The sequence below is a fragment of the Anolis sagrei genome, chromosome 4 (genome assembly GCF_037176765.1).
Source record: "Anolis sagrei isolate rAnoSag1 chromosome 4, rAnoSag1.mat, whole genome shotgun sequence".
In the NCBI taxonomy this organism is placed as follows: Eukaryota; Metazoa; Chordata; class Lepidosauria; order Squamata; family Dactyloidae; genus Anolis; species Anolis sagrei.
In genome coordinates, this window is record NC_090024.1 from 137,216,155 (window position 1) to 137,242,645 (window position 26,491).

The 26,491-nt window shown below is 39.7% G+C and overlaps 1 protein-coding gene across 3 annotated transcripts in view; it reads left to right on the top strand.

The window, feature by feature from the left end:
• Positions 1-26,491, top strand: part of NRG2 (neuregulin 2) — a 178,643-nt gene that overhangs the window by 131,012 nt on the left and 21,140 nt on the right. The window contains exons 4-6 of one of the 3 annotated variants that reach the window (XM_060774145.2): positions 1,412-1,532; positions 16,002-16,060; positions 22,645-22,668. In XM_060774145.2, coding sequence (XP_060630128.2) covers positions 1,412-1,532; positions 16,002-16,060; positions 22,645-22,668 — 204 coding nt within the window. Of the gene's footprint in view, positions 1-1,411; positions 1,533-15,664; positions 15,742-16,001; positions 16,061-22,644; positions 22,669-26,491 lie in introns of all 3 variants that reach the window. The other 2 variants (XM_060774146.2, XM_060774147.2) reach the window with 2 other exon arrangements.

The following is a 26,491-nucleotide window of genomic DNA, read 5'->3' on the forward strand; positions in this document are numbered from 1 at the left end:
CCATAACACATATATATTAAAAGTAATCCTACCTGTTTAAGGAAATTTAAAAGGCTGGGTCAAGATTAGTGCAAGCTCAAAAATTCTAGGGGGCCTGGGAATTAAGATCAGTGCTATAGCAGGCAACAACAATAATAGGTACAGGTCTGTGGCTGTTCATTTCTGGGGCCTATTAGAGGCAGTGACCTGGGTAATTGGTAAGAAGAATAAGGCCATATTCAACAATGTCTAGGGCTGAGCTAGAACTAGTCATTCTCAAAAGCTTGTTGAAATCACCATGTCTTCAAGCTCTTATGAAAGAAGAGGAGGGATGGGGCCTGTCTAATTTCTCTGGGGAGGGCGTTCCAGAGACGGGGGGCTACCACTGAGAAGGCCCTCTCTCTTGTCTCCACCAACCATACCTGTGACAGTGGTGGGAACGAAAGGAGGGCCTCCCCAAAACATCTTAGAGTTCTCGCCGGTTCATAGAAGGAGATACGATCGTGGAGATAGGCGGGGTCTTTCTGATGAGGTAATTAGTGGCAAACTTCTCTAACCAATTCCTAGGTTGCAGTAAAACAGCTTGAACATGGGAGAACAGTCCAAATGAGAGAATGATAGGGCTTCTCCTTCTTCTGTTGTGCGGGTAGTCCTTGCACACTGACATAGGACTTAAGGTTCTGCTTTTGCAATGAGTACCGTGTTCCCTCACTTCATGGGTGTTACGTTTCGGGAAGTAGGGACACTATATATATACAGTATATCGCGTTCTGAGAGATTTAAAGGCACCGCACACCTTTTTTTTTGCTTGTTATAAGGAAGGGGCTATAAGGCCATGATTTACATACTGCTTTGTATCTCCTCTCTCTTTTTTATGAATGAAAACGTGCCTCAAAACAGTATGTAAATCACAAGCGCCTTGATTGGCTGCCTCTCTCCTGAGGGGAGGGTGAAACCCCCTTCCCCACTCCATCATTGCCAGGAGGCGGGATTGGAATGCCGCTCTGGGCAACAGCAACCATTCATAAACTGGGAGGCGGCCTCACCTCCAAGCCTTATTGGCGACCTGATAGGGTAAACAAGCTGGGATTGACAACTGCTGGCAGGGCTGTGGGCCAATGGTGAGCATACTCCGCATGTGCAAAAACCTGCGAAACGGCGAGTCCATGAAAAGTGAACTGCGAAGTAGCAAGGGAACACTGTATACCTAAAAGTCTCAAGTTTTGCTCACATGGGTCATGACAGCTGCTTGAGAGTTTATATTTTTCACACTAAAGTCTGTGTCAGTCCATGCCAAACTAAGTGCTTTTGATATTACATAATAAATAAGAAAGCAGGGGTAGCTCTTTTAAGAATTTCAGTCAAGTGCTATTTCATCCAAGGAATGGAAAGTGCAAAATAAGCATTTAATGTGTTCCTATTTCCCTCCTAGTATCCACAACACTGTCCTCTGGGCCTGGACATACTAGACAGTGCAATGAAACAGTGAAATCCTACTGCGTCAACGGTGGAGTTTGCTACTACGTTGAAGGCATCAACCAGCTGTCTTGCAGGTAAGTGAACAAGTTCCTTTTCTCCAACACTCTTGGAAGCTAAGAGGGTGAATGTTGAGATGTGCTGTAAGATGGCAAGTTGCTTGGTGGTCCCTTGACAGTCTCATTGGTTAAGAGAAAGAGCAGGCTTAGTTAGAAGCTAGTTGTGGTAGACAAGTCTATGCTTTTCTTATCTGCAGTGCATTAAGCACCAAGCCTGCAGAGATGCTTCTTTGATAGTCTGTTTATGATAGAAACTTAAGGCAGTGCACCCTTTTCTCTTTCTTCTCCTCCACTTTCTTTCTTCTTTCTTCCTTGTTCTCTTCCAGCTACCAGGAGAGGGATAGACTGGCCTCTTTTTTCTTCAGCCTATAGATTTGAAAGCAATGCCATTCCCTTTCTAGGGGAAAAATCCTTGATGTTAGCAGAGCCATGTTTAGCCGCCAGCTGACAGAAGTTTAACATACGCTATCAACAAAAATGATGATTGCTTCTGTTTTTCTTTCTAGTGCTCAATGGTGAAACATGGTCAACTGAAAATAGTTCTTTGATGGGTGGGGAAAGTGAAAATTACAATGTTCAAGTGTTTATATGATAAAGAAGTTGACAATGGCCTATAAATCACTGCTCGAAACACAGCAAAGGCAGAAAGGAACTCAAAATAGCTTCTCGAAGCTTCAAATAGGACAACGGTATGGTGCTGTAATAAAGATGAGGGGAATTTCATTGATAGTTTCTGGTCAAGGTAACAAAGATCTCTGTATTATGAGTAGAAGACTTGGGTTGTTGTAGGTTTTTCGGGCTGTATGGCAATGTTCTAGAAGCATTCCTGCATCTATGGCAGGAATCCTCAGAGGTTGTGAGGTCACACAACCTCTGAGGATGCCTGCCATAGATGCAGGTGAAATGTCAGGAGAGAATGCTTATAGAACATGGCCATACAGCCCGAAAAACCTACAACAACCCAGTGATTCTGGCCTTGAAAGCCTTCAACCATACAGTAGAAGATTTGTTTACAGAGCGATCAGCTGAAGGGACATGGAGATGGAGGCTGCTGTCCTATGCACACTGTCCTGGGAATAAATTGCACCAAACACAGTGGGATTGGCTTCTATGCAAGATGCATAGGAATGCACTGTGAACAATCCAGAAAGGCTGACATTCCTTTGAGAGACCTTCACCATGTCATTTCCCCACCCACCCCCTCCGATTGTTGCTGCATTTGTTGCATCATATATACATCTGGCAGAAAAATGAGTGGGGAAAGTGTGCCTCACTTGTTGGATTTTGGCAACAGTCTGCATCCATTCATATTTTTCTAACATGTTCAGTTTGCACAGCAGGCTAGATAATTTCACATGCATTTCCACCATATCAAGAAAGCCCTGCAGTTTTCTTTCTCAACTCCATCTCATTGCCATGAAGTTGTGCCCATATGGTTTCAGAAAGTTCCCTGCAATTTTGCTTCTTAAACAGATGTCCATGTGGAAAATGACTTAATAGTTTTAATTCTATATGATATTCATGTTGGGGTGTAAATATTTGAACTGTTTTGTCATTGTATATAAGGACAAAAAATTCTACCTACTGTAAGAAAAAATGCATATTTCTGTGCAGTTTTCACTCAGTATTCACCTATCCCATAGTGTTTGGGGGAAATATTCTGTACAGAAATGCACTTGGGTTTGTGTGTGTGAGAGAGAGTGAAAAGTATGTTGTTTTTTAAAAAAACAACACATTTTCGCAATTGCCACTTTTTTTTGTGCAAAATAGTTTTATTGTACCATTTTCTGTATACAAAAAACAGATTTTTCAAGTAAAAACTCTTTCTGGAAATTTATATAATTTCCAAACAAACAAACAAACAAACAAAACAAAACAAAACTGATTTTTACACAAATACTCCAATTTTCATACAAAGATATATTTCCTGGAACCTCTTATTTTTTCATAGAAATAATTCAGTTTGACATCACTTTAACTGCTATGGCTCAATGCTGTGGAATCATGGGATTTGTAGTTTTGCAAGGTCTTTAGTCTTCTCTCCAATTACACTTAAAATAGTGGTAAATCCTATGAATTCTATATGCACTTTGGAGCCCATTTGCAGTATGTAATTCTAGCACTATGATTTCATTTTCACTTCCATGTTTCCATCCAATGGAAACCTAGATTTATAGTTTAGCAAGATATATTTGAAATTCTCATTCAGAAAATTTGAATGCCTCATCAAAGTACAAACCACAATTAGTGGAATCTTAGTCCTAAAATGGTGTAGTGAGAAAGGGACCTAGGTTTTTGAACAATCATGAAACACTCTTTCCGACCCGGATATGCTTTGCTAATCTAGCCCAACATAAGAGCATGTGATCAGCTAGAGAGCACTACAGAATAGCAGAATGAACTAAGGGGTTTTCTTTGTGCTTCATGATATTATTTACATGTGAGTGTTTAATGTCTGGAGATGGTTTTAGGTTTCCTGTACTAGTGGGCATTAATGTAGGCACCTCTGAGGCTAAGAAGTATTTGTGTGCCTTCAAGATATCTGTCATGGGGTTTTCTTAGGCAAGGAATACTCAGATGTGATTTTGGCAGTTCCTTCCTCTGAAATATAGTCTATAGCACTTGGCATCAATTGGTGGTCTCTCATCCAAGTACTAAGCAGTGCTTAGCTTCCAAGATTTTCTGGAATCTGATGCTGTTGGAGTATTTCGGCCATCAAGATGAGATTTACTTTCATGCTGCTATTGCTCAGATGGCTTTCTCGCCTAATGTTATAAATTAGAGAAGTGGAATAGCAGCCATGCAGCCAAACAATGAGCCTGAAGAATCTTTTGAAGGATTGGTGTGTGAGAGCTTATGAACATCCATGAATTAACAGAGGTCTGTATGTAACCAAATTGAAAAGTTAGGACTTTGTCTCCTCACCTGCTTCACTTAATACTAAATATGTAAAAAATAAAATCAACTCTAAAAGAAAATTCTCAAATATAATACTATTAGAAAGATCTCAAATATAATACTATTAGACTTTTCCATATAGTTCCAAGATTTGGTTTCTTTCTACCATTTTTCTTTTCCCTTTCTAATTATCTATCTCCTGTTGCTGGGCTCCTTCATTTCTTCCATGTATTCCTCTACTACCCTAATTCTTTTCTGTATGCTTTTATGCTCCAAATCCCAGTCCAGCACTCTGATCATCACACCACACTTGTCGGGCCAAAATGCTATTTGGAAATAGAGAGAAACCCCTTCTGTTGTTGGCCAATTTTCCATTTGCAAAGAGAGTTATTGATAAAAGTCAAATGGTTACATTTTAAAGGCTACAGGGCTAAGTATGCTTGCAAGGGAAAACGTTCCATTGAACTCAGTGAGATGTTCATCTATGGCAGTGGGTTCTCAACCTGTGGGTCCCTAGATGTTTTGACCTTCCATTCCCAGAAATCCTAACAGCTGGTAAATTGGCTGGGATTTCTGGCCAAAGCACCTGGGGACCCACAGGTTGAGAACCACTGATCTAAGGGCACATCTACACTGATGACTTTGGTCAGTGTGACCTAGGATCAGTGGTGGCTACTCACCTCATGGTGCTGATTCAACTTAACCAGGGGAAGTCTGTCTTAGTTCAGCTTTGCCCAGGGTTACGTTAACCTGGAGGAAAACCCAAATGCTAAGCCAGGGTCATCCCCTGAATTTGGTCCTGTCAAGAACTAGATGCAGCTTGTTATCTCAGGGCTCAGATGGCCTATGAATGCAGGATGTATTCTCCTCTACCCATGTTGCAGCTCTCCCCTCAACTCGACAACCCTAACTCGACAACTTTCTCCTGGGCAGTCTGATAGTCCTCAGCCAGACAGTGGCCCCACTAAGGAGGCTGCCTTAGTAAGTGACTTCATGTAGGTGCGGCTGTCATGATGTGTAGTTGGGGTGTCGTGATACGGAAGGAGGGGGGCATTTTGGGTGGCTGCTCAGGGTACCAAACCATGTTCGGCATAGCTGGTCAGTGGGGCCTCCAAGGCGGCTGAAGTGGTCCCTAACAGGCCACCAAGTGGGCTCAATCTGACATCCTATATTGAGTCTGCTTCAGAGTCAGAGTACAACTGCCCTCAGTTAATATGCTTAGGGTTGCACTGCAAATGGGCTACTCTGTAAGATCATGAACTATCACATGAAATAAGTGGTAACATTTTAAGTCAGGGGTGAAATGTCACTTCTTAAAGGAATGGTTGGCTGCCTCATGACTACCACAATTTTTTGCTATGGAGCTCAAAAAAAGATCATGCATAAATAATGTGGAAATGGAAGGAGATGCTGCCTTTGGGGCGGGGGGGGGGGGGGGAGAGGTGAAGTTTGGTTTTTCTCAGCCTGACTTAACTTGCAGAATTGTTGGTTATGGAGTAAAATATAGGTGGGAGAATCACAGTACTCTGATAAGACTACAGCTGACAATATTTATGACAATATTTGCCGCTATTGTTATTGTTGTAATGGCCATCACCACACCAGCAATGTATATGACTTTTTACATGTTTTACTCTTCACCATTAGGGGTGTGCACAGTATTGGCTTGTCATTCCGTATTTGTCAGATTCGGCTAAAATCAGCAACCAAATCCCCGGATACGAGGCGGGCGGGGCAGCCAGAGACTGGCAATAATATATTTTGTCTTCTGCATTAAATTTTCTTAGTTAAATATCTTTCAGCCTTTTAAAAAAAAATTACTAGTAATTCTGTGGAGGAGGAGAGACACTTGTCCCTAGCAAATTACTAGTAAAATAAAAGAAAGATTGAAGTACTCCTCCCTTTCACCTCTCAGTCTTTGTTTTACCCTTCCCAGCCCAACCTTCTGTGTGTCCCTGCACCAATCCAGCAGCCTCCCGCCCAGCCCTTTTGTTAGGTCACTTTTTAAATTTCCTAAAAATCAGTGGATGACCCAAATGTTCTGAAACTTACGGGGCTTGCAGTGTTAAATGTGTCCTCCAAATGTGGCCATTTTCATCCCAATAGACATAGATGAGAGATAGAGGAGCCTTGCCATTTTGCCCATTGAAACCAATGTTGGATCTTCCCAAAGCTTCATTTCAGGAACAACCCCCCCCCCTCAAAAAAAAAAAAAAACCCAGAATGGGAGCCTAGCTGAAAATGGGACAGGTTTCCCCCAAATTGCATATCTCTACTCACCATTAATCTCCACAACCAGCTGAAATACCTTTGTGGGGCAAGGGATCCATGACCTAGCAAAGATTGAACCTGAACCTGAACCTCTTGCGTTCCAGGTTCAAAACAGTAATCACTATGCAATGCTGGCTGACTCCAACATCATGTCCTTATGATCAATATTGGCTTCATGCATACTCAAATATGAAGAACCCAATCTGCCCTTCTAGGATTTGGCTATTTGGAGACAGGGTTATCTTAACTGGCTCTTCTGTAGTGTTTGCTCCTTAGTCATCTTTCTGAAGCTGGCTTTTCTGTGTGGGAAGCACTGGTACATTGTCAGGGCAGGGCCTTGAGGAGGCTTCTGTTATACTGTTACTTTCATTCTCTACAGATTTGTAACTTCTCAAGCCCTTCGGGAAATAACTGACAAGAATGTGTGAATGGGAAGATTTATTTCTATACCTCTAGTTTTCAGTCTTTGTTTCCAAAAACGAATTTGCATCCTAGCCAAAAAAAAAAAAAACCCAAACAAAAATATTTTATTTATTTCTTAATAACATCTCTGTATTGTTATGGAATATAAACCCAGTTCACTCATAACCAGATTCAGAGGGTTTTGTCCTCCCTTTCAGAGTTTTCTTTACCCAAAATAAAAACATAAGATGAATTTTTAGTTCTGGCCATTACATGTCACCATCCCGTTAGTAAAGTGGATATCTCTGTCCAGAGAACTTGACAACACATATTCCAACTGACAAACTGTATAAAGGACAAATGGAAGGATATGTCCCTCATATTGGCAGGGGTCTCCATAATATGGAAAACATTATTACCTCTTCCTCCAATCTCCCCAAACACAATGTAGAATGAAGCCTATACCTAAACATTGACATGAATACTCACTTGGCTGTTGACAAGAGGAAAATTGGAAACATGAACTATGGACAGCAGGGAGCTGTAGGTTTAGCTGAACTGAAGTGAATGATCTCTGACTTGTTTCCCTTTAGCTTTGGACCCAGTGGGAGATAGGAACTGGCATTTAGGATGCTCACCCTTCCGCCACGTACAGTTGGCAAGGTGGGATGAAGAAAATTGTGTTGTTGATGACTGATCTCACAGATGGTATAGACCTCCAAGTCCTTTTTCCTGGCAGCTCCATAAAGGTGCCAGACAAGAAGAGTCTTTGTTCAGACAGAAGTCTAAGATCCTGGCACCTGGTTGCTTTGCCTTCTGCTTGTGTGGAGCTGTTAGGCAAGAACAGAACCTCCCTGGCAATAGCCAGTCTTTTAAGTCAGAAGTGAAGCTGTTAGATCTGCTTTAGTGCATTTGTCAGAATCAGATGCAAAAGGCATGCACATAGAATTAAATCCCAAGGTATTTCTCAGCTGTTCTGAGTCTGGTTATTTTTTATTACATGAACTGTGTTGAACTGATCAATCAGTCTATCTATCCTAACATCACAGTCCATTCAACCAGAACTCATCTTCTGGTTTAATCAAGCTTTCTGTTGCACTCCAGGCCTGGAAATACCTATGACCACCTATACTAGAGTCCAGGAATATAAGCAAACAGTTTGTTGTAAAAACATATGAAAAATCAGGAATAAGAAAGGAATATATATAATCCAACATATATAATTAGCAACAGGTGATACCCAAAAATAATCCAAATGTCTCAAAAAGTTTCAAAGGTGACAAAGTCCAGGAACAGCCAAAAATCACAGATACAGCATAAGTCCACAATCAAGAAGGTATAACTAGTAAAACTTGAACAGGAGCACATGAACAGGAACATAGAAAACTTCCAGGATATATTAAATCTAAAATCAAAGCTTGTCTTGAACCAGGAACAAGAGAATTCAGGCTTAGCTTCTCACTCTAACAGTGTTGCCTGAACTGACCTTAAGGTAAACAACTTGTTGTTTAATGGACATCCATGAAATCATTCAGTTTCCCGTGAATTTCCTTCACAGCTTTCCCATTCAATCTCTCTGAACAATGCAATCTATTTTCAGCTCTGATTTGTAGACAAAGACTTTTGTTGATTTCCATATCTACAGGTGGGTTCCCATGGGGCCCTTCTTATCACTCAGTTGTTCACTCGATTCTTTATCTTCTGTTGCTACTTCTGGCTCCCCTGAATGCCCTTGAGGCCTTGCACTTTCCAAGCCGACCTTCTCATAGAGAGAACCATCATTTTTCAGACTTGAGTTTCCCAGATGTGAGAGCTCATCAGTTTGTGGCACAGGAAAGCTCACAATCCTCTCTAAATCATCAGTTAAACCATCAGCCCCAGGTGGCTGATGTAGAACACTTTTGACATTGCAATATATTTTACTCTAGGGGGAAAAACCCTAATGTCAATCTACTGAAACTCATAGAGAGGACAGGTGCAGTGCCGAAAAAGGCTTTCAGACATGGATACCTTTGCACTGAAGACCACTACAGTACAATTAAAAACAAATATATTTCTTTTTGAGCCAACCTAGAATAAGGCTTACTCAAAGTGTTTAAAAAACAAAACTGTTTCAAAAGCAGTCATACTTCTCTCTTTCCTATTCCTGTCATGCTAAATTCATGCCCAGTTATGGCAAATCAAGCAATATCACAAGGCTAGAACACAAATATAACTTACAAGGTTAGTACATATTTTAACACCACGATCTTGATGTAACAGAGTGAATGTTAAAGAGTAATCTTATTGAAGTAGAACAAGCTAGTCTGCTTTTGAGCTATTAAGTCAGCGTGAAAATTAAAACAGCATTTTAACATTTCCAACTGTCCTTAAAGACTCCTTGAATTCGTTTTGGTCTTTTTAAAGTAGATGATGATGTGATTGGGGAATGTTACTAAACAAGGAAAAGGAATACAAGAGCTCCTGGAAATGAACACATCTTGGTTTTCTTTTGGTTTCAAATACAGTCCCGCAGCAGCATCAAGCAAGAAAGTATCCACAGTTTGGATATTAAACAGAAAGGGAGGTATTCATTGGAAACCTAGTGGAATGAAAAATGCAAAAAAGCTAAAGTCCCTTCTTTATTCCTTGCTTTAGGAAAGCTGGCTCCGTCAAGACAGCAGTGGAAAATTTCATCTTCTGGTTCAGTTCAACACAAAACCTGTTTCATTTCTACATCCTTCTCTGTCAGTATTCCTCCCCCCCCCCCCCTTGTTCCTTGGGTGAAAACTGGCTTAAAAACTGTCACTTGCAGTTAGGAAAATGAGGTGCCTTCCAAGACAGTCCTATTGCATTTTCATCACTTACGTTCTTCTCTGCAGACTTGAGCCTCCTCAGTCTGACCCAATCCCATCCAGTGCCTAACCCGATTGCTGGAGCTCCTCTTCTCTGAAGAAGCACTGTAATGCCCATTTTACCACGTCTCCTGTCACTTAGGACGTCATCACATGGGTGCTTCCCCCGTGTTCCTTCCATTTTCACATGCTGGTGAAACGGAATCCAACGGAGGGAGAGAAGACTTCCTTTTCAGGAGTTGGGTGTTACTCAACTCCCAACACCTGCTTTGTAATGGTTCTCATCAAAATCCTCTGATGTCTGCCCTTTCCACACATCAGAGCAACTGATCAATCTTACCCTACTATCACTATGTATAGAGCTTGTACCTATCATGTGTTAATCACCAAGATGCTCTGATGTCCCCCCTTTCCTGCACATCAAAGCCATTGGTCTTTTTGGCTTGTTAATGTCACCTTCCTGTTTCCTGCCACATTTGTCCATATGCTATGCAACTGCACTGGGATGTCATAGTTAAGTAAAATGGTTATGACCTGTGTCCAGAAAGTTGGGGGGGGGGGAGTAAGGGAAAGTGAAAATAAGATAGGGAAAGGACGTAGGATGGCTAGCCATCCCCAAAGATGGACTCTGCCAGGAGAGATGTTTTTCCCACTCTTCCCAATGCTTTCCCTCCCTTTCTCCTGTTTCCCTCCTGCCCATCTGATGAAGCTCTAAACTCCCCCTTGTTAAATATATGGGAGCTTCACAAGTGTTTTGGCAACACAATTTGCTCTAGACCCACTAGGCAGCCCTGAAAGTGCTTCAAAACATTGACAAATGCTGCAGAAGCTCTAGTAACATCTGGTAAATATTGGAGGTCATTTGGAATACTCAGATCTCAATTTCCCACCTTCCCAAAATTTAGAAACCTAAGCAAGCATTGAGAAAGTTATATTAAAAAGATTGATTTAATGTGAAGAAAGGCAGTGAAAATTGCAGTGAAGTTCTTAAAAGTTATTAATAATGGACAGAAGGACAAGGGCCTCTTGGTTATCCACAGATGATAGTAATCATGGTATCAGGTGGCTTTTATGTCAGTGGGATGGTGAATCTTCTATGGATTTTATTCTGATCTTTGCAATAACCATTCAAGGTGCTGGATCATATTTCCTCATTCCTCTGAAGGTCAGAATAAACCTCAGAGCAAATTTGCCACTTCATTAACATGAAAGTTCTCATTCTTCCCCCCCTCCGCCTCCACACAGAGTCCTGTAAATACGTGTATGTTGTCTGTGTGTACATGTATGTGTGTGAATATGCAAGATGTTTCTTCCCACTTCTGACCCACACATTGATAGTATGCAGGCCCACAAAGTTTAGCATAAGACATTTGAGTTAAACGCCAAAATAATCCTTGTTATCATAGAATAATACCCTCGAATCATCCACTTAGCATCCCTAGCTGATATTTATTATTTATTTATTTATTTATTTCTTGCATTTGTTAGCCGCCGCTCTCAGCCCTAGGGCGACTCGTGGCGGCGTACAGTACAAAAGGACACTTTTGATAATATTGATCTTCATGGCTTTGGGGATTTCAGTATGCTCAGTGACTACCACTTCAGTCCAGTCAGCCAAACACCATTCAGTTTGTATTCCTCTTCATATGAAAGACTTTGTGCCAGTTACAGAGATTTAAAATGTCTAACAGAGGAAAAGGAACAAACCTTTTGAGACACAATCTCTCCATAACGTCTCTTTCTCTGGCTAGTGAATATGACTGCATTGTTATTCTTGCCTCTGTGGCAGTGTGTGCGGTGTTGCTTTTTGGAGGGTAGAGGAATAAAGAAAAAGGTCCCATTGGTTCCTTGTTTTTAGACCAGTGCCTGGGGACAGAATAGACTTTCTCTTACGGGTGTTTCTCTTACTAGCGAGAAATAATTTAAATTTTGTAATTCTACTTTGAAATTAAATATTTCTTCTCTCACAATTCACTATTTCCTTTCCACCTACAATCACCAATACTTTCAGGAGTCTGGTTTTATTGTGAATTTTGTTTGTGTATGGAAAATACTTGCTTCAGAATTTTTAAAGAAGTTTATTTTTTAGGGGTGCTTTTCAGTACCTCTGTTCTAGCACATTTGGTTTCTCTGTCTTGAACTGTTGACTGCATCTGTTTTGTAGTAGCATCATTATATTGCCAAATCCAATTAGTCATGCTGTTTTCTGAAGTCATTCCTATTCGTTTCATGATTATGACTGAAATGCTGACACGACTAGTTCGGGAACACACTTTGGAGAAGTTACTTCTTGAACTGCAATCCACCAGTCAACATGGATGATGATAGACCCCTAGGATTTGTAGTCCAAAACAACTTTTTCCCCAGACTGTAGCCTCCAGTGGCACAGTGGGTTAAACCGCTGAGCTGCTGAACTTGCTGACTGAAAGGTCACAGATTTGAATCCAGGGAGCAGCATGAGTTCCTGCTGTTAGCCCCAGCTTCTGCCAACCTAGTAGTTCGAAAATATGCAAATATTTTTGAATATTCTCTTAATCTTCCGCCATTTCCCCCTTTTAATCTAGATTCATTTTACCACATTTCAGCACTTTCCCCCTATATAGTAATACTGTATTTCCCCCTTGGTTCTCAATGTTCTTATTTCACCAGTCCACCCATGACACTAAAAAGGTTTTCATTTTATTTTAATTCTTCCAGAGTTCTCAGTTTGTTTATCTCAGTCCATTCTTAATGTTTTAGTTGTACAGCAGGCAATCCTTCAAATAACAAAATCTTGTGTTTAACATGTTTCTCCCATTGGAATGGGCTCTCTTATAGTTCATGCAGACTTTTCTTGTTGGTTTGAGAACTTGAAGCTTAAACAGGTTTTTCCTGTGATTCTTTGTGAAATTCTTTGTTTTTCCTCCACTTGAAGATAAGTTTGTATCCACTTCCCTGCCTCAATCACATCTACACAGTCTGTTTATGAGAATCTGCTTGTTTTTCCCCCTTCTAGTTTCTTGGTTGTTTATTGGTGTTATTGCTGTCTTTTTCCATTTTGGGTTGATAATTTTTATCAATCTGTTGTACTATATTTTCTCCTCCTTCTCTTTCTCCCCTTTTTCTTTCCTTTTCTTTGTAATTTGTTTTCTGCCTGTTAAAATTTGTTTGGATTTTGTTATTATATGTTTAAGGTCCTGCTTAATTCTGATTTCGGTTTGAGAAAGCTCTTTTTAAAGTTCCAATAACAAAGCTAGTTGCACCATTTTTCAGTGTTTTTCATAAACTACAGGGGGATTAAATAGTTTTCTTACCCACCAGCAGAGAGCATAAATTAGTTGCATATTGACATTGACATTATCTCTGATTTGGAATGTAAACTGTTTTTCATTTTTTTGTTTTGTTAGGATTTTGGTTAAAATCTTTATAATCCTGAGTATTTCAACTTTATCTGGGTTTGTTATGAAATGTCATACAATTATTAATAACAGTATTGTTAAACTGGATTAGTGTTCTCTGCAAGAATGAAAAGTGGTCTCATTTTTGGCAACACGGAGAAGTTTGTTGATTAGCTACAAAGTTTTTTTAAAAACAAATCTTCTAGCCAAATTTAAACAGATTTATTTTGAACGGTAAAAAAACATCTTAAATTGAAGAGGGTCCCAACCTTCACTCTTTTCTATTGATTTACTATGCCAATGGAAAGGTGGGTTCTTAGAACTTATCCAGCTGGAAACTTGAGGCAGATTTCACAGAAAGGCTAAGATGGCTGATCTGAGCTGCTTGTCTTTTCTGTGACTGCTTTTCCCTCATGGATTCATGGAACACCAATGACATCCCATGAGCAGGGATCAGAGGGAACTGTTTTATGCCATTTTCTCCTTTTGAGGTCCATCTTCTGAGATGGCCACTGGCCAGCCATCCCATGTCCTTTCCCCATTGAGGTCCATCTTTTCCCCACTTTTGGGCTCCGTTTTCCCACTGGTACTCCGTGGGAAATGGAGTCCCACGGAGTACCAGTGGAAGTGCCTTTACATCATGTGATGGCCTCCGTGGGGACCCCAGAATGTGTAAGATGAGATCCTAAGATAAATATTGGCTTTTATGCATTTGAATTTGGTCTATATGAGTGGTTCTTAATCTGTGGGTCCCCAGATGTTTTGGCCTTCAACTCTCAGAAATCCTAACAGCTGGTAAACTGGCTGGGGTTTCTAGGAGTTGTAGGCCAAAACACCTGAGGACCCACAGGTTGAGAACCACTGGTCTGTATTCACTGAAAAAAAGAGAAAGATGTGAATTTGGATCCACATTGTAATGTCTCCAATTAACAACATATCACACTTCATTCAATGATCTAATTTGTTCTAAAGGTGGTAACAAAGCTATTCAAAATAAATGTGCCACTCCATTGGATTTTGTTGCACAGAATGTGTCAGTTCAGTTTAATCCGTGGTGGAAGCTAGAATTTTTGACTTTTCAGCTAGGATGCAATTTGTAGCTGCAGCTGATCTTTCTCATGGTAAGAGCGGATACGATATAACTTGAAGAAAATAATCTGCAATCCCAAATTAAAGAACATAGTCTGTTAGTTAATTTTATTATGGTCCATAGACCCGTCAATAAAACCAACACTCATTATATATTCTCCCATCTCAAAAGAACATAGGATAGTGTACGCTATGTGGCTGGTTAGAAGAAAAAGCAAGAAAATGAAGGGTAGTACCTTCTTCTTTTTTGTTTTGTTTTGTTTGTTGTTGTTCGTCTTCAAATTGTACTGAAAGGAAATAGAATGTGCTTTAGTATATGCAGATTTGCTCAGCAGTGGGCCAGCTCATGATATCAGGCCCATTCCTTTTCCAGCAGTGGCTTAGCATCCCTTAGCCTGGCTACAGGAGGATTTTCTACTAGCCAAGGGACAACTTTTAACAGGTATCAATGCCATGCAGTGCAATCCTATGCATATTTACTCAGAAGTTATACTGATTAGAATGTGGTTTATTCCCCAATAACAGTGCACAGGATTGCAGCTTTAAGGTTAGATGATATTCCTACTAAAAATACCCAGAGCCCCTTCTGATCACATCATTTTGGGCCAAAGGAGATTGCTGCTGACTTTGTGGCTTATTTGTGCCATTTTTAAAGGTAGTGATCCAAAAGTAACATTTAGTTCTGTGTCATTGATTGGCATAATGTATTTACATTTACCTCTTTTGCCAACTAATCTGGTATCCATCATCAAACAATCTGAGTGAAAAACTGGCAGCCCCAAAGGACATGAGTACACCAAACATGAATTTGCTGAGAAATGGAAAATGGCAACCAACACTACTATGTGTCCTTGTATTACCTATCTAGAATTTGGGAATATTTAAATCCATACACCTAGCTACCCCAGCCATAGCAACTTCCAGTTGTGTTGGGTGAAATTTCTCCCCATTCCATGTCAGTTCATGGTGGGTGCCAGGACTGGGAAAGCGAGCCTAAATACAGGATAGTGGTCCTATTTCTTTTAAGGACATTGATGACCCAAGTGTGTGGGTATTGAAAGTTACAGGCTGAAAATGCATGGAGGAGGGTTGGATCAATTGCACAGAAAAGAATTTAGGAACACCCCCTTTTCACATAGTAAATATTAAATCCAGCTATCTTACATTAGATGCTTTATTTTTTTTAAATTCATCGCTGTGCATTTCTTTTTATTTCTAACCATAGCCTCAAGGATGATGCCAGCCTTGTTCTGTGATTTGTCCCCTTTTCCTTCTCCAGATGTCCAAATGGATTCTTCGGACAGAGATGTTTGGAGAAACTGCCTTTGCGATTGTACATGCCAGATCCTAAGCAAAGTATGTTTGAAGACAAAAATTGCACCATATTACTTAAAATCTCCTGGGTACAGTGCTGGATTTAGAATGGCATATAGTGAGGGTATTCTTTTGAGTTAATATCTGGGCTAAGGTTTAGGTAACGCAGGTAAGGGACCAGCCAAAAGCACATCAAGAGTCTTGAGAAGGAGCTAAGCTGGCATCAGAACACCCTCTTTTCGATCTGTTTCGATATCATGCTATCTTCTTTCTCTCTTTCTGGTTTTCTTTTCTTTTGTTAGGTGTCCGAATGAATTCACAGGGGACCAGTGTCAGAACTCCGCAATGGCCAGCTTCTCCAGTATGTCTCTTTCCAGTTCTCTCTTTCTGTGATTTGTCGAGGCACGCTACGGGACACCTTGAAAGCAACTCTTTCCCTATTTGGAGCTTTCCATCTTTTGCTATTTGTTTGAATGGTTATTGGTGACGATGTTAATCTAAACAGAACTCATTTTGGATTTATAGTTCAGGCAAACCAATGTAAGGGGGGGTGAGACTTGTTTATTTATGAGTTGCCCTTAATATTGCATCCCCTCCACAAGGAATTTGAAGCTCTAAACTTTAAAAAGAGGTAAATTGTCTAGGGCTGCTGACTGATTTGTTAAGATCATTGTCATATCCATGGAATTAAGCAACACATAGCTTTATTTATTTGCTTTATTTCTATACCGCATATTTCAGCCCAGACAGGCGACTCAATGCGGGTTTCTCCCCATCTTTAAATCTTTAAATCTTAACAGCTAAAAAGTTATTAATAGAGCCAGATATCTATCCTCTACTGCAGTTGTAATAGTATGCCCTTGGACTGCAGCTGGAAATCTAAGGTCTGTGTGATGGAATTTTGTGTTAATGGTAAAGGCCTATTAGTAATTCTGACTCCAAAGTGTGGCTTTACTAATCCTCCCTGCTCCACACTGTTCCTCCTGTAGCACAGAATGTTAAGAAGGTGGTTTAATGAAACATGGCCCCTTAATTTATATGCAGACCTAGTAAGCCACAGCTCAGACTTTTCAGAAGTAACATAGGTTTTTACTCATCACCTCATCACACTAGAGCAGGGGTCCTCAAACTAAGGCCCGCGGGCCGGATACAGCCCTCCAAGATCATTTACCCGGCCCTCACTCAGGATCAACCTAAGTCTGAAATGACTTGAAAGCACACAACAACAACAACAACAACAACAACAACCCTATCTCATCAACCAAAAGCAGTCCTACAACTCCATTGAAATACTAATAAGTTTATATTTGTTTGAAATTGTTCTTTATTTTAATTATTGTATTCTTTTTAAGTTTTTTGCACTACAAATAAGATACGTGCAATGTGCATAGGAATTAATTCATGTTTTTTCCAAATTAGAATCTGGCCCTCCAACAGTTTAAGGGACTGTGACCTGGCCCTCTTTTAAAAAGTTTGAGGGAATGAATCCAGTTTAAATCTGGTTTCTGCCTCTTGCAGAATTCTGAGGTTTGTAGTTTAGTGAGGCTGTTAAAGGCTTTTCCCTAAACTTCAAACCACAGAATTCTGCAGGAGGCACCAACCAGATTTAAAGTGGATTCATTCTCTAGTGTGATGAAGTATTTAGTTATGACCTTGGTTTAGCTTTTATTTGGGAACCAAGACTTCTCTATATTTCTGAAGAAAGTCTTGATGAAATGGTGGCATTTATCACATTTCCCCTAGTACCTTTCATTTCCTCCTGTTAGAACTGGTGCATTTGTTCCTCCATAGTTCTTCAGCATAATCCAGCCATTTCTGTGCAATAAAATGAAGATTAATAGAGTTACTATGGTGGCTCCTGCCCAAGGCTAAACTGATTAATTGGTGGTGCTGTTAATCATACTGTTGACTATATAAATCTATGGACAAGCAACCAAGTGGGGTTGCATACACCGAATTACAGTTACAAGTTCCAGGATATGGCCTAACACTGCTCCTGCCCTTGTGCGCAGTGAAGTAATACTAATTTTATTAGACTTGGGGGACAAAAATCCCTGAGTGTAAATAAATAAAATGTTCTGCAAGCTTTGCATACCTGGCAAATTTTACTGCAATGCAACACTCTTTTACTAATGGTGTTTAGGAGGAGGAGGAGTATAGAAGTAAACTAAACCTTGCCCAGGAAGTCTCACATGCCTTATTACCCAATGACCAGAGTTTTCGAAATGGGCTGCAGTTCATAGAAGCTCATGCTGTAATAACTTTGTTAAGGGACCACAGGGCTCTCTTTTAGAGAGTGTCATGAATTATTGAAAAATATCAGCTGCTACCGTTCCAATATGTGCCTTGCTTGCTTGCTTGCTTTTAGAGAAGAGAAAACTAATGTTCGGGAATATTTGCTCTTTAATGCACCGTTACTAGCTTCTACAGACAATTAGGGGAATATACATACTCGTTGAAATTATGATAAAAGACTTAGGTGACATCAAAAATTAAACCAAGAACCAAGTGTAGAAGACAGTACAGAAATGAAGGGAAAATCATCTTTAAAAATGATAGAGAGCAGGTGACCAAATGTAGTGTTATGGTTTTCCCATATAAAGATACAGCATTTGTTCTTATCTGACTAGAATTTGACTTGTGAGTAAAAATAAAAACAATGCTTAAGATGAAGTCGAGGAGGTGCAGTGATGGGCTTCATCTCTGAGTCCCACTTGTATTCCCTTAAAGCCTCCACTCCCCAGCAGCTACCCAAAGCCCTATGAAACCCACTAAATGTAAAGACAAAAAATGGAGCAGTTTTGGATTATCTTCTTTCCACAAACTGCTACAACCATTAAATTCCACAGTAAAAATAAAAGTTTCCCCTTGACATTAAGTCTAGTTGTGTCCAACTCTGGGGGTGGTGCTCATCTCCATTTCTAAGCCAAAGAGCCGGCATTGTCCTTAGACACCTCCAAGTCATGTGCAGTTACCTTCCTGCAGAAGTGGTACCTATTGATCTACTCACATTTGCATGTTTTTGAACTGCTAGGTTGGCAGAAGCTGGGGCTAACAGCGGGAGCTCACCCCACACCCTGGATTTTAACCACTGACCTTTCAGTCAGCAAGTTCTGCAGCTCAGCGGTTTAACTCGCTGCGCCACCAGGGGCTCCAAAATTCCATTATCCAGGTGGAGGCCAAAAGGGAGCCTAGACAGAGGAGAGTCCATTTTACAGGGAGGTAGTTTCGAAGGAGTTAAACCATTTCCCCATGTTTTCCTGTTATTCCCCCCACCTTTGTTGCTGTCGTTGAAACAACTGTCATTTATGACATGGGAAGTGTGTGCAGGGGATAACCAGTGAAAATGGGGGAAATGGTTTTCCTCTTCCAACTCCCCCCTCCATAAAATGGACATATTGTATTGACCCTCTTTTGGAGTCCACCTAAATAAGGGAACAGCACCAACTCCACTTGCAAATGTGGTTACAAAAGTGTGTGGTCTCCCATTTCCTAGAAATTCAACCCAGCCCCATTCCTTAATTTCTACCATGAATTGGTTAAAATTGATACACTGCAAGGGAAGAGGGATCACTGCTTCCTGTGCAGTTGCTCACTCCCAGTTTAAGACTTTGGCCTTTTGAATTATAGTTAGAAGAAGTATTTATTTCCTAATGCAACGTTGCTTGCTAAAATCTAGAGATAATAAACAATAAGCAGTATCTTTCATATGTGGTTGCAGCTGTTTATATTTCATATTGTTACAGCACTAAATGTGGGAAGAAATAGAAATAAAGAATAATAATTTGTGGAGCCCCCGGTGGCGCAGTGGGTTAAACCCCTGTGCCGGCAGGACTGAAGACCGACTGGTCACAAGTTCAAATCTGGGGAGAGGTGGATGAGCTCCCTCTATAAGCTCCAGCTCCTCATGCGGGGACATGAGAGAAGCCTCCCACAAGGATGATAAAAACATCAAATCATCCAGGCGTCCCCTGGGCAACGTCCTTGCAGACGGCCAATTCTCTCACACCAGAAGCGACTTCACTTCTGACACGACAAAAATAAATAAATAATAATTGTGGATTAGCTAAAATGTGACATAAATCCATACTATAATATTTCTTCAAATCTAAGGTGCCATTGAATGTAAGGTGCACCCCGTTTTGGAGTCTCAATTTTGGAAAAAATATTTTTTCTTTGAATTTTTAAAAGATTTTCCTTTTCATGCACAATATCTTGTTTCTGTCTCAACCAGGACGGCATCTTGTCTCCATGTTTTTACTAGTTCGATGGCCTCATTGGCAAGGCAAGGGAAACAGGAAGTGGCACTTGGGTCAGCCAGGCTAGTATACAGTCATTCGGGTGATGCGGAGCATGAGGTGATGAGTTCCCCACATTGGGCCACGCCAGATTCACCACATTGTGGGATAATTCCCAGCCTTAATGTGATGAGGTCCTTCTTTGCAAAGACCTCCATTTATTTTTTTTATTGGCGCAGCGGGTTAAACCACTGAACTGCTGAACTTGCTGTCTGAAAGGTCGGTAGTTTGAATCCAGGGAATGGGGAAGGCTCCCAGTGTTAGCTCCAGCTTATGCCAACCTAGAGTTTGAAAACATGCAAATGTGAGTAGATTAATAGGTACCACTTCTGCGGGAAGGTTACAGTGCATGACCTTGGAAATGTCTAATGGCTTAGAAATGGAGATGAGCACCACCCTCCAGAATCAGACACAACTAGACTTAATGTCAAGAGGAAACCTTTACCTTTACCTTTAAGGAATAATGTTAAGCATACTGTATCATCCATTACGGATATAATTGAAGTGCCTTACAGCAATCCTATTTTAGCATTAACTGAAAACTGAGTGAATTATAATTGATTGAAAACAAATACAAAAAAAATACACCTGGAGACTGTTATGTTGCAATATGAACTTTATAATGTAATAATTAGGTGTGTGTGTGTGTGTGTGTATATATATATATATATATATATATATATATATATATATATATATATATTAAAATCATGAATTGCATTGATTGGAGAGACAGAAAAAGATTAGAAAACCTGAGAACTTTTCCCCATGTGCAAATAGGAGAAGAGCAAAGAAAAAACTAGATGTATTTTGCTTGGTGGGCTTGAGTTCCTTCTGTCATGCAGTCCCCCTGATATTTGTCTTGATATTATTATTATTATTATTATTATTATTATTATTATTATTATTATTATTATTATTATGGTCTAATAGAATATCATAGGCAAGAGGGAGACAGAATGCCAGTGCAAAGTGGGAAAGGTGGGGGGGAAAGAAGGCATCATCCCTTCCTGAGTAGATGTGATGAGTGATGACCATCAGTAGTTTTGCCACTAAGACAAAGGCAGGAGGGAGGCATCTGTGCATCATATGGATATCACAAAATCTGTTCACTCCTGCCCCACTGCATTTGACCCATGTAGATGAGCCTGTAGATCCAGTTGTTAGTCCCAGTTACAATAAACCCATTGAACTAACCCTTGCATAATCCCAGTGATGCAACTCTGATTAGGACTTGCAATTGGATATAGGCCTAGGAATCCCTGGTGTGGAAAACAAAGAATTGTTTGTTGCATTTTATTAAAAACTAAGAATGTTACCTTTGTTTTAAGTGCAACAACCCTTTACTCAGGAAATGTATGTTCTTGCCGTGTTGTTCCTGGTTTGAGTATGGAATGGTTAAAAAATCCTGATCTGTTGGGAAAAGAAAAGAAAAAGAACAAAATAAGCTCCAGAGCAGCTGTTATTTGACCCTGTGAGACTTCCACCAAATTACAAATAGGTGTGAAGGGGGGAGCTTCTGAATTTAGTGTTAGATTAGGACGGGTTTCGGATTGTGACTCCGCCTTGATTATCATTGCCAGGATTAACTTTCTATTCCTGGAAGACATTTCCTTCCTCTTGATTATGTCTGAAGGGAAAACAAAATAGTAAAGCGATTAGCTTTCATTCTCCTTGGCAGAACCTGAATTCTGAGGTGTTGTTCAGTCTTGTTTTGCCAAGTCTAATTTAATTCTGTTCGTCTTACCACTGTTACAAACTGCAGACTTTGAGGCTTTAATAGCAAGTTTTGTTTGCCTGGCAGTCAGCTCTTGAAAACCTTCTTTTTTGGGTTGTTATAGGTTTTTCGGGCTATATGGTAGGCTTGGTTGATCGTGTTCGTTAGTTTCTACACTCATTATGAATTCGTATTTAAATTAGCTTACGATCCAATATCGAGCCATGCAGGAATAGTGTGAGGAGTAATTAAGAAACAATTTTTCCAATTTTTGTAATTATTTTCGTATGTCTGGTGCAAGTTTTACAATCTCGCAGTTTGTCTTCCCTCCCCGGTAGCAAGCTGCGCATTTACCCCACTTCTGGTCCCTGGCCTCTCGTTATAGTAATAAAATTTTCACTAATGATACTTTAGAAATGCTTTAGAAATGAAATGCTGCCACCCGCTAATTTTGTAAAGAGTTTTGAAACTTTTTTTTTCATCTATCGCACAGCCCTACTAGCTTGATTTCAGAAAGACTTGCTTTTAAGTAAAGTTCTGAAGACTTGTTAAAATGTGTCTTCCATGAGTTTCATGTTGCTATAGATATAATTGTATGTCCAGCTATCCTCTGGTCCTTCAGAAGGTGTCCATTTAATATTTCTGATTGCCACGCCCATCCATACAATATTAACAGACATCCCTTTTCTTGAGGAAGTCCTAATTCCCTTACTAGATATCTATTTATATTTGGTGGTACTGGCCTTTTTAGTATTTGTGATCAGTATGTAGTATTTAGTATTTTCTTTCTTACTGCTTCTGTGAACTGAAAACATAAAGCTATTCTTACTGCTCTACTGTTTGTGTTAACTTAATATTTGAAATCCTCTCTTTTATAAAATTGTCTCTCTTTTCTCTTTTTCTTATTTGTTCCTTTTTTTGCACTGGCAGAGCATCTTGGATTAGAATTAAAGGGTATGGAATAAACCATTCATTTCTTAATCAGACACCATTAAAACCTACCCATAATCCTTCACATTACATATATTCTGCTTTAAATAGGATGGCTATCTTGTTTCTTAACTCGCATAATGAAGACAACAATGCCCTACATTTACATTATTTATAATATTTAGATTAGTTGTTAAAATATGCATATCCGTTACACAAGCTCTTTGTGTGCAGCACTTTTCTACTGTTCTTGATTACCTTGACAAGCTAGCTCAAGTGAAATTAGACTCACCACTTCTAACTTCTCTATTTTGTTTGGAAACTGAAAAGATGGGGAGGTCAGTTTGGAATGTCACTACTTTATGCCAAAGTCAAAGTCAACAAACACTCCAGTAAAGAATAGGCTGGTATTAAAGAAAATTCAAAGTTGTAGCAACTGTATAAAGGCCCTGAAAACATGGTAGGTAAACTCGTATTTCTCTTCTTTTCTGAATTCCAGCACTTCGATAACACTTGAAATACAGTGACTCTATCCCACAAAAGTCTTGATCAGTGGTTCTTAACCTGTGGGTCCCCAGGTGTTTTGGCCCACAACTCCCAGAAATCCCAGCCAGTTTATCAGCTGTTAGGATTTCTGGGAGTTGAAGGTCAAACCATCTGGGGACCCACAAGTTGAGAATTACTGGTCTAGATTTTGTAATTTCATGGGGTGCTTTTTCTCACAGAGCTCTAGTGCTTATGACCAAACTATAAAATCCTAAGATCCCATAGGTTGCAACTGTGGCAGTTAAAGTGGAGTCACAGGTTTTTGGAGCCATGAGGGGGAGAACTTCAGAAGGAAAGACAAGTAGAGAAAGTCCTTAGGAAGTCATTAGGAAGGAAGGAAGGAAGGAAAGAAGGAAGTAAGTAAGTAAGGAAGGTGTTTTTGAGGACAGAATACAAGACTACTGGGTCTGAATGGAACCAACCAAATCCTTATGGAGTGTTTGTTTCCGTTTACAATTTCCTCCAAAATCATCCAGTCTTTAGTCATGATGATTCCAAACTAACCTATAAGAGTTGATTGTTCTCAATTTCTTCCCATCAGGCTCGTTTTGTGTGTGTGATGGGAACAAAGGCATCCTTTCCACATTTAATTTTTGTTGTTGCTGTTCAATGGAATAATGACCTCCCACCCCAAATCTTGAGTTGACTAAACTACTGGACTGAAGGAAAGCTGTGTCTTAGATTCAGGCCACAGTCCGCTTACCTGGGAGGAGGTCCTTCGGAAACTACTGGGACTTTCTTCTGAATATACATGTGTAGGACTGGACTGATTTTCTATGAGTGAAAACTTTATTGTGGAAAGAGGCCTTGAGTTGGTAAACCAGTGCTGCCAATTTAAATATGCTTTAAATTATCATTTGGAATTGAAGGTGTTTTTCATCTCTTCTCAGCTCTATCTTTTGTTGCCTTTTAAAAGGAAAAAATATTTCCAGATTCACTGTTATGCAATGAACATTTCTTACTCATTTGTCTCTTCACCATTGCACATTGCATGTCATTTCCTATCCCATGGATAACATTAATACACATGCATTGCATTACTCTTTACATGTTATCACAGAATGATAATTTGTTTGTTGTTCACTATATACATATATGTGTGTGTATTTCTATATATATATATATATATATAAATTTGTTATATATCAAATGAAGGTGTTACCAAACTGCTGTCTAAATTTCTTATAACCTAACTGAAATATTTTAATTGTCTTTTGTGTTCTTTCTGTCATTGTTCAAATCCATATAAATGTGCACTTTATAAATTGTCTCAATGTCAGTGGATACATTTCATTTTATTAAATATTTTGGTCTCCAATTCGCAACAGTTCTCTGTCTTATAAATATCATCAGTAAAGAGTAATGAATAAATAAATAATTCTCCAGCCATGAATATTTTGTTTTCATGAATAGTTTAAAGAATATATTCACCAATCTGAAAGCTATTCTTTGGTGCATTCATAAAGAATTCTATCTAAACTTCATGTATAGAGCAGTTTACGACAACAATTAATCATAAATAAGATTTGTTGCTATTTGTTGAAACTTTAGTATTTCCAGCTGTGAAAAATAGATTGTCAGACATTTAGAAATTACGTTTTATAACTTGATAGTATACAATATGCTCTGTGGTGTTTTAAATCAAGCTTCTTGTGAGGATAAAGATTTTGCTTATAGACACCGGCGATCTGAATGCAGTGTTGGGGTGAAGGACGTTATGTATGAATGATAGCCTGAATAAATGTTCAGTATCATCTGGAATCCATTAATTCATTTCTTCCCATTCATTTATTTCTGATGGAAGTCATGGGACCTTTTTTTAACACTTGATTTATCTTTAAGTGTACAGGAGATTGTTCAGAAAGACACTTCATTTTGAGAGATGCAAAATGGGAGCAATCTTTTATAGTGCAAGCAATAATCTGTTCATCTTTCTGATCTTTGATTTCATATAATACTGCTATAGAGCTTTAAGCACACAAATGCTCCCGTCACTCTAAATCAGGGTAAGGTACATAGGTTCATACATGTCTTTCATATGGCAATAATTAATGAGAATATAGGTGCTGACAGGGGTCATGTGGCTTGAATAATGGGAGAAGTGGCAGCTGATAGTGAGTAACTTTTTAGTTTACACCTGCGGTTCCCAACCTGTGGTCCATGGATCACCAGTGGTCCGCAAAAACTAAAATATGGTCCACAGCCTCACTGTTACTACATCATTGTAACAAGAGTGACCAATCTTGCAAAACCCTCTTATAGTGCGGAGGCTTATTAAATATGGTTTCTGTGGGTGAGCAGATGGCGACTACTAGATAGCATATGTTCTGTATCAGAAACTAGAGCTGATGTGGTCTATCCAATGCTTATGTGGTCTTTCCAGGGTTCTGAATCAGCACCCCAAATAATCAAACCGAATCTAAAGTTGACCAAAAACTGATTGTAACCCTTTTGGTCAGGCCTGTAGCCGGGGGGTGGAGGTGGAGGGTGGGGTGGTGGTGGTTAGTGGTTCAATTCCCCCCCCCCCCAAAAAAATTTCAGGTTAAAAAAAACCCTGGTTTACTCGTGAATTTTAATTGGTTAACCAAATCCCCATGCTAAGTTTATGAGATGCAAAAAATTAAGAGTCCCTCGAGAACTGCAAGCACTATCTCAAGCAAATATTGGCAATTTATTCGCTCTGTCATTACTTGCAGCAATAGCCGATGTAGTGAAGCAACCAAGTTGGGGGGGGGGTGTTGAATGCTCTCATTAAGGAGGCCAGACTTGGTGGAGGTGGTTAACAGGGGCGGAGCTGCAGGTTATTGAAGGCTGCTCTGCCCCCTGCTGTGCTCTTTGCTTCAGCATGACCCTTACCCCCCCCCCCCCCCCCAATTTTCAACTCTCCCTGAAAAAATTTTCTGGCTACAGCCCTGCTTTCAGTACTAAAGTTGGAAAGTGGTCCCTGGTTTAAAAAAAGGTTGGGGACCACTGGTTTAAACAGTAAGATAGAAGAAAATGTACTTTTAAGTAGAGTTTGGGTTCATTTATTTCTAAGTTGGTAGTGTCTCCCTACTTATTTCACCTACAGCTCAGCTTATAGTAAGCAACTCTCACTTTCATAGCACAATATATATTTGTGATCTTAATGCTTTTGCCAGGCCTGGCAATGAAAGTAAAAAAATATTTTTGAGAGCTTAGCTGTTTTATAGAAAGCACAGTGTCCATGCTCATTATGTAAAAACAAATAACAATATGAAGATTGGTACAAAATATTGCACCTATATCAATGCACTGTGTAAATATCAAATTTAAAAGAAAA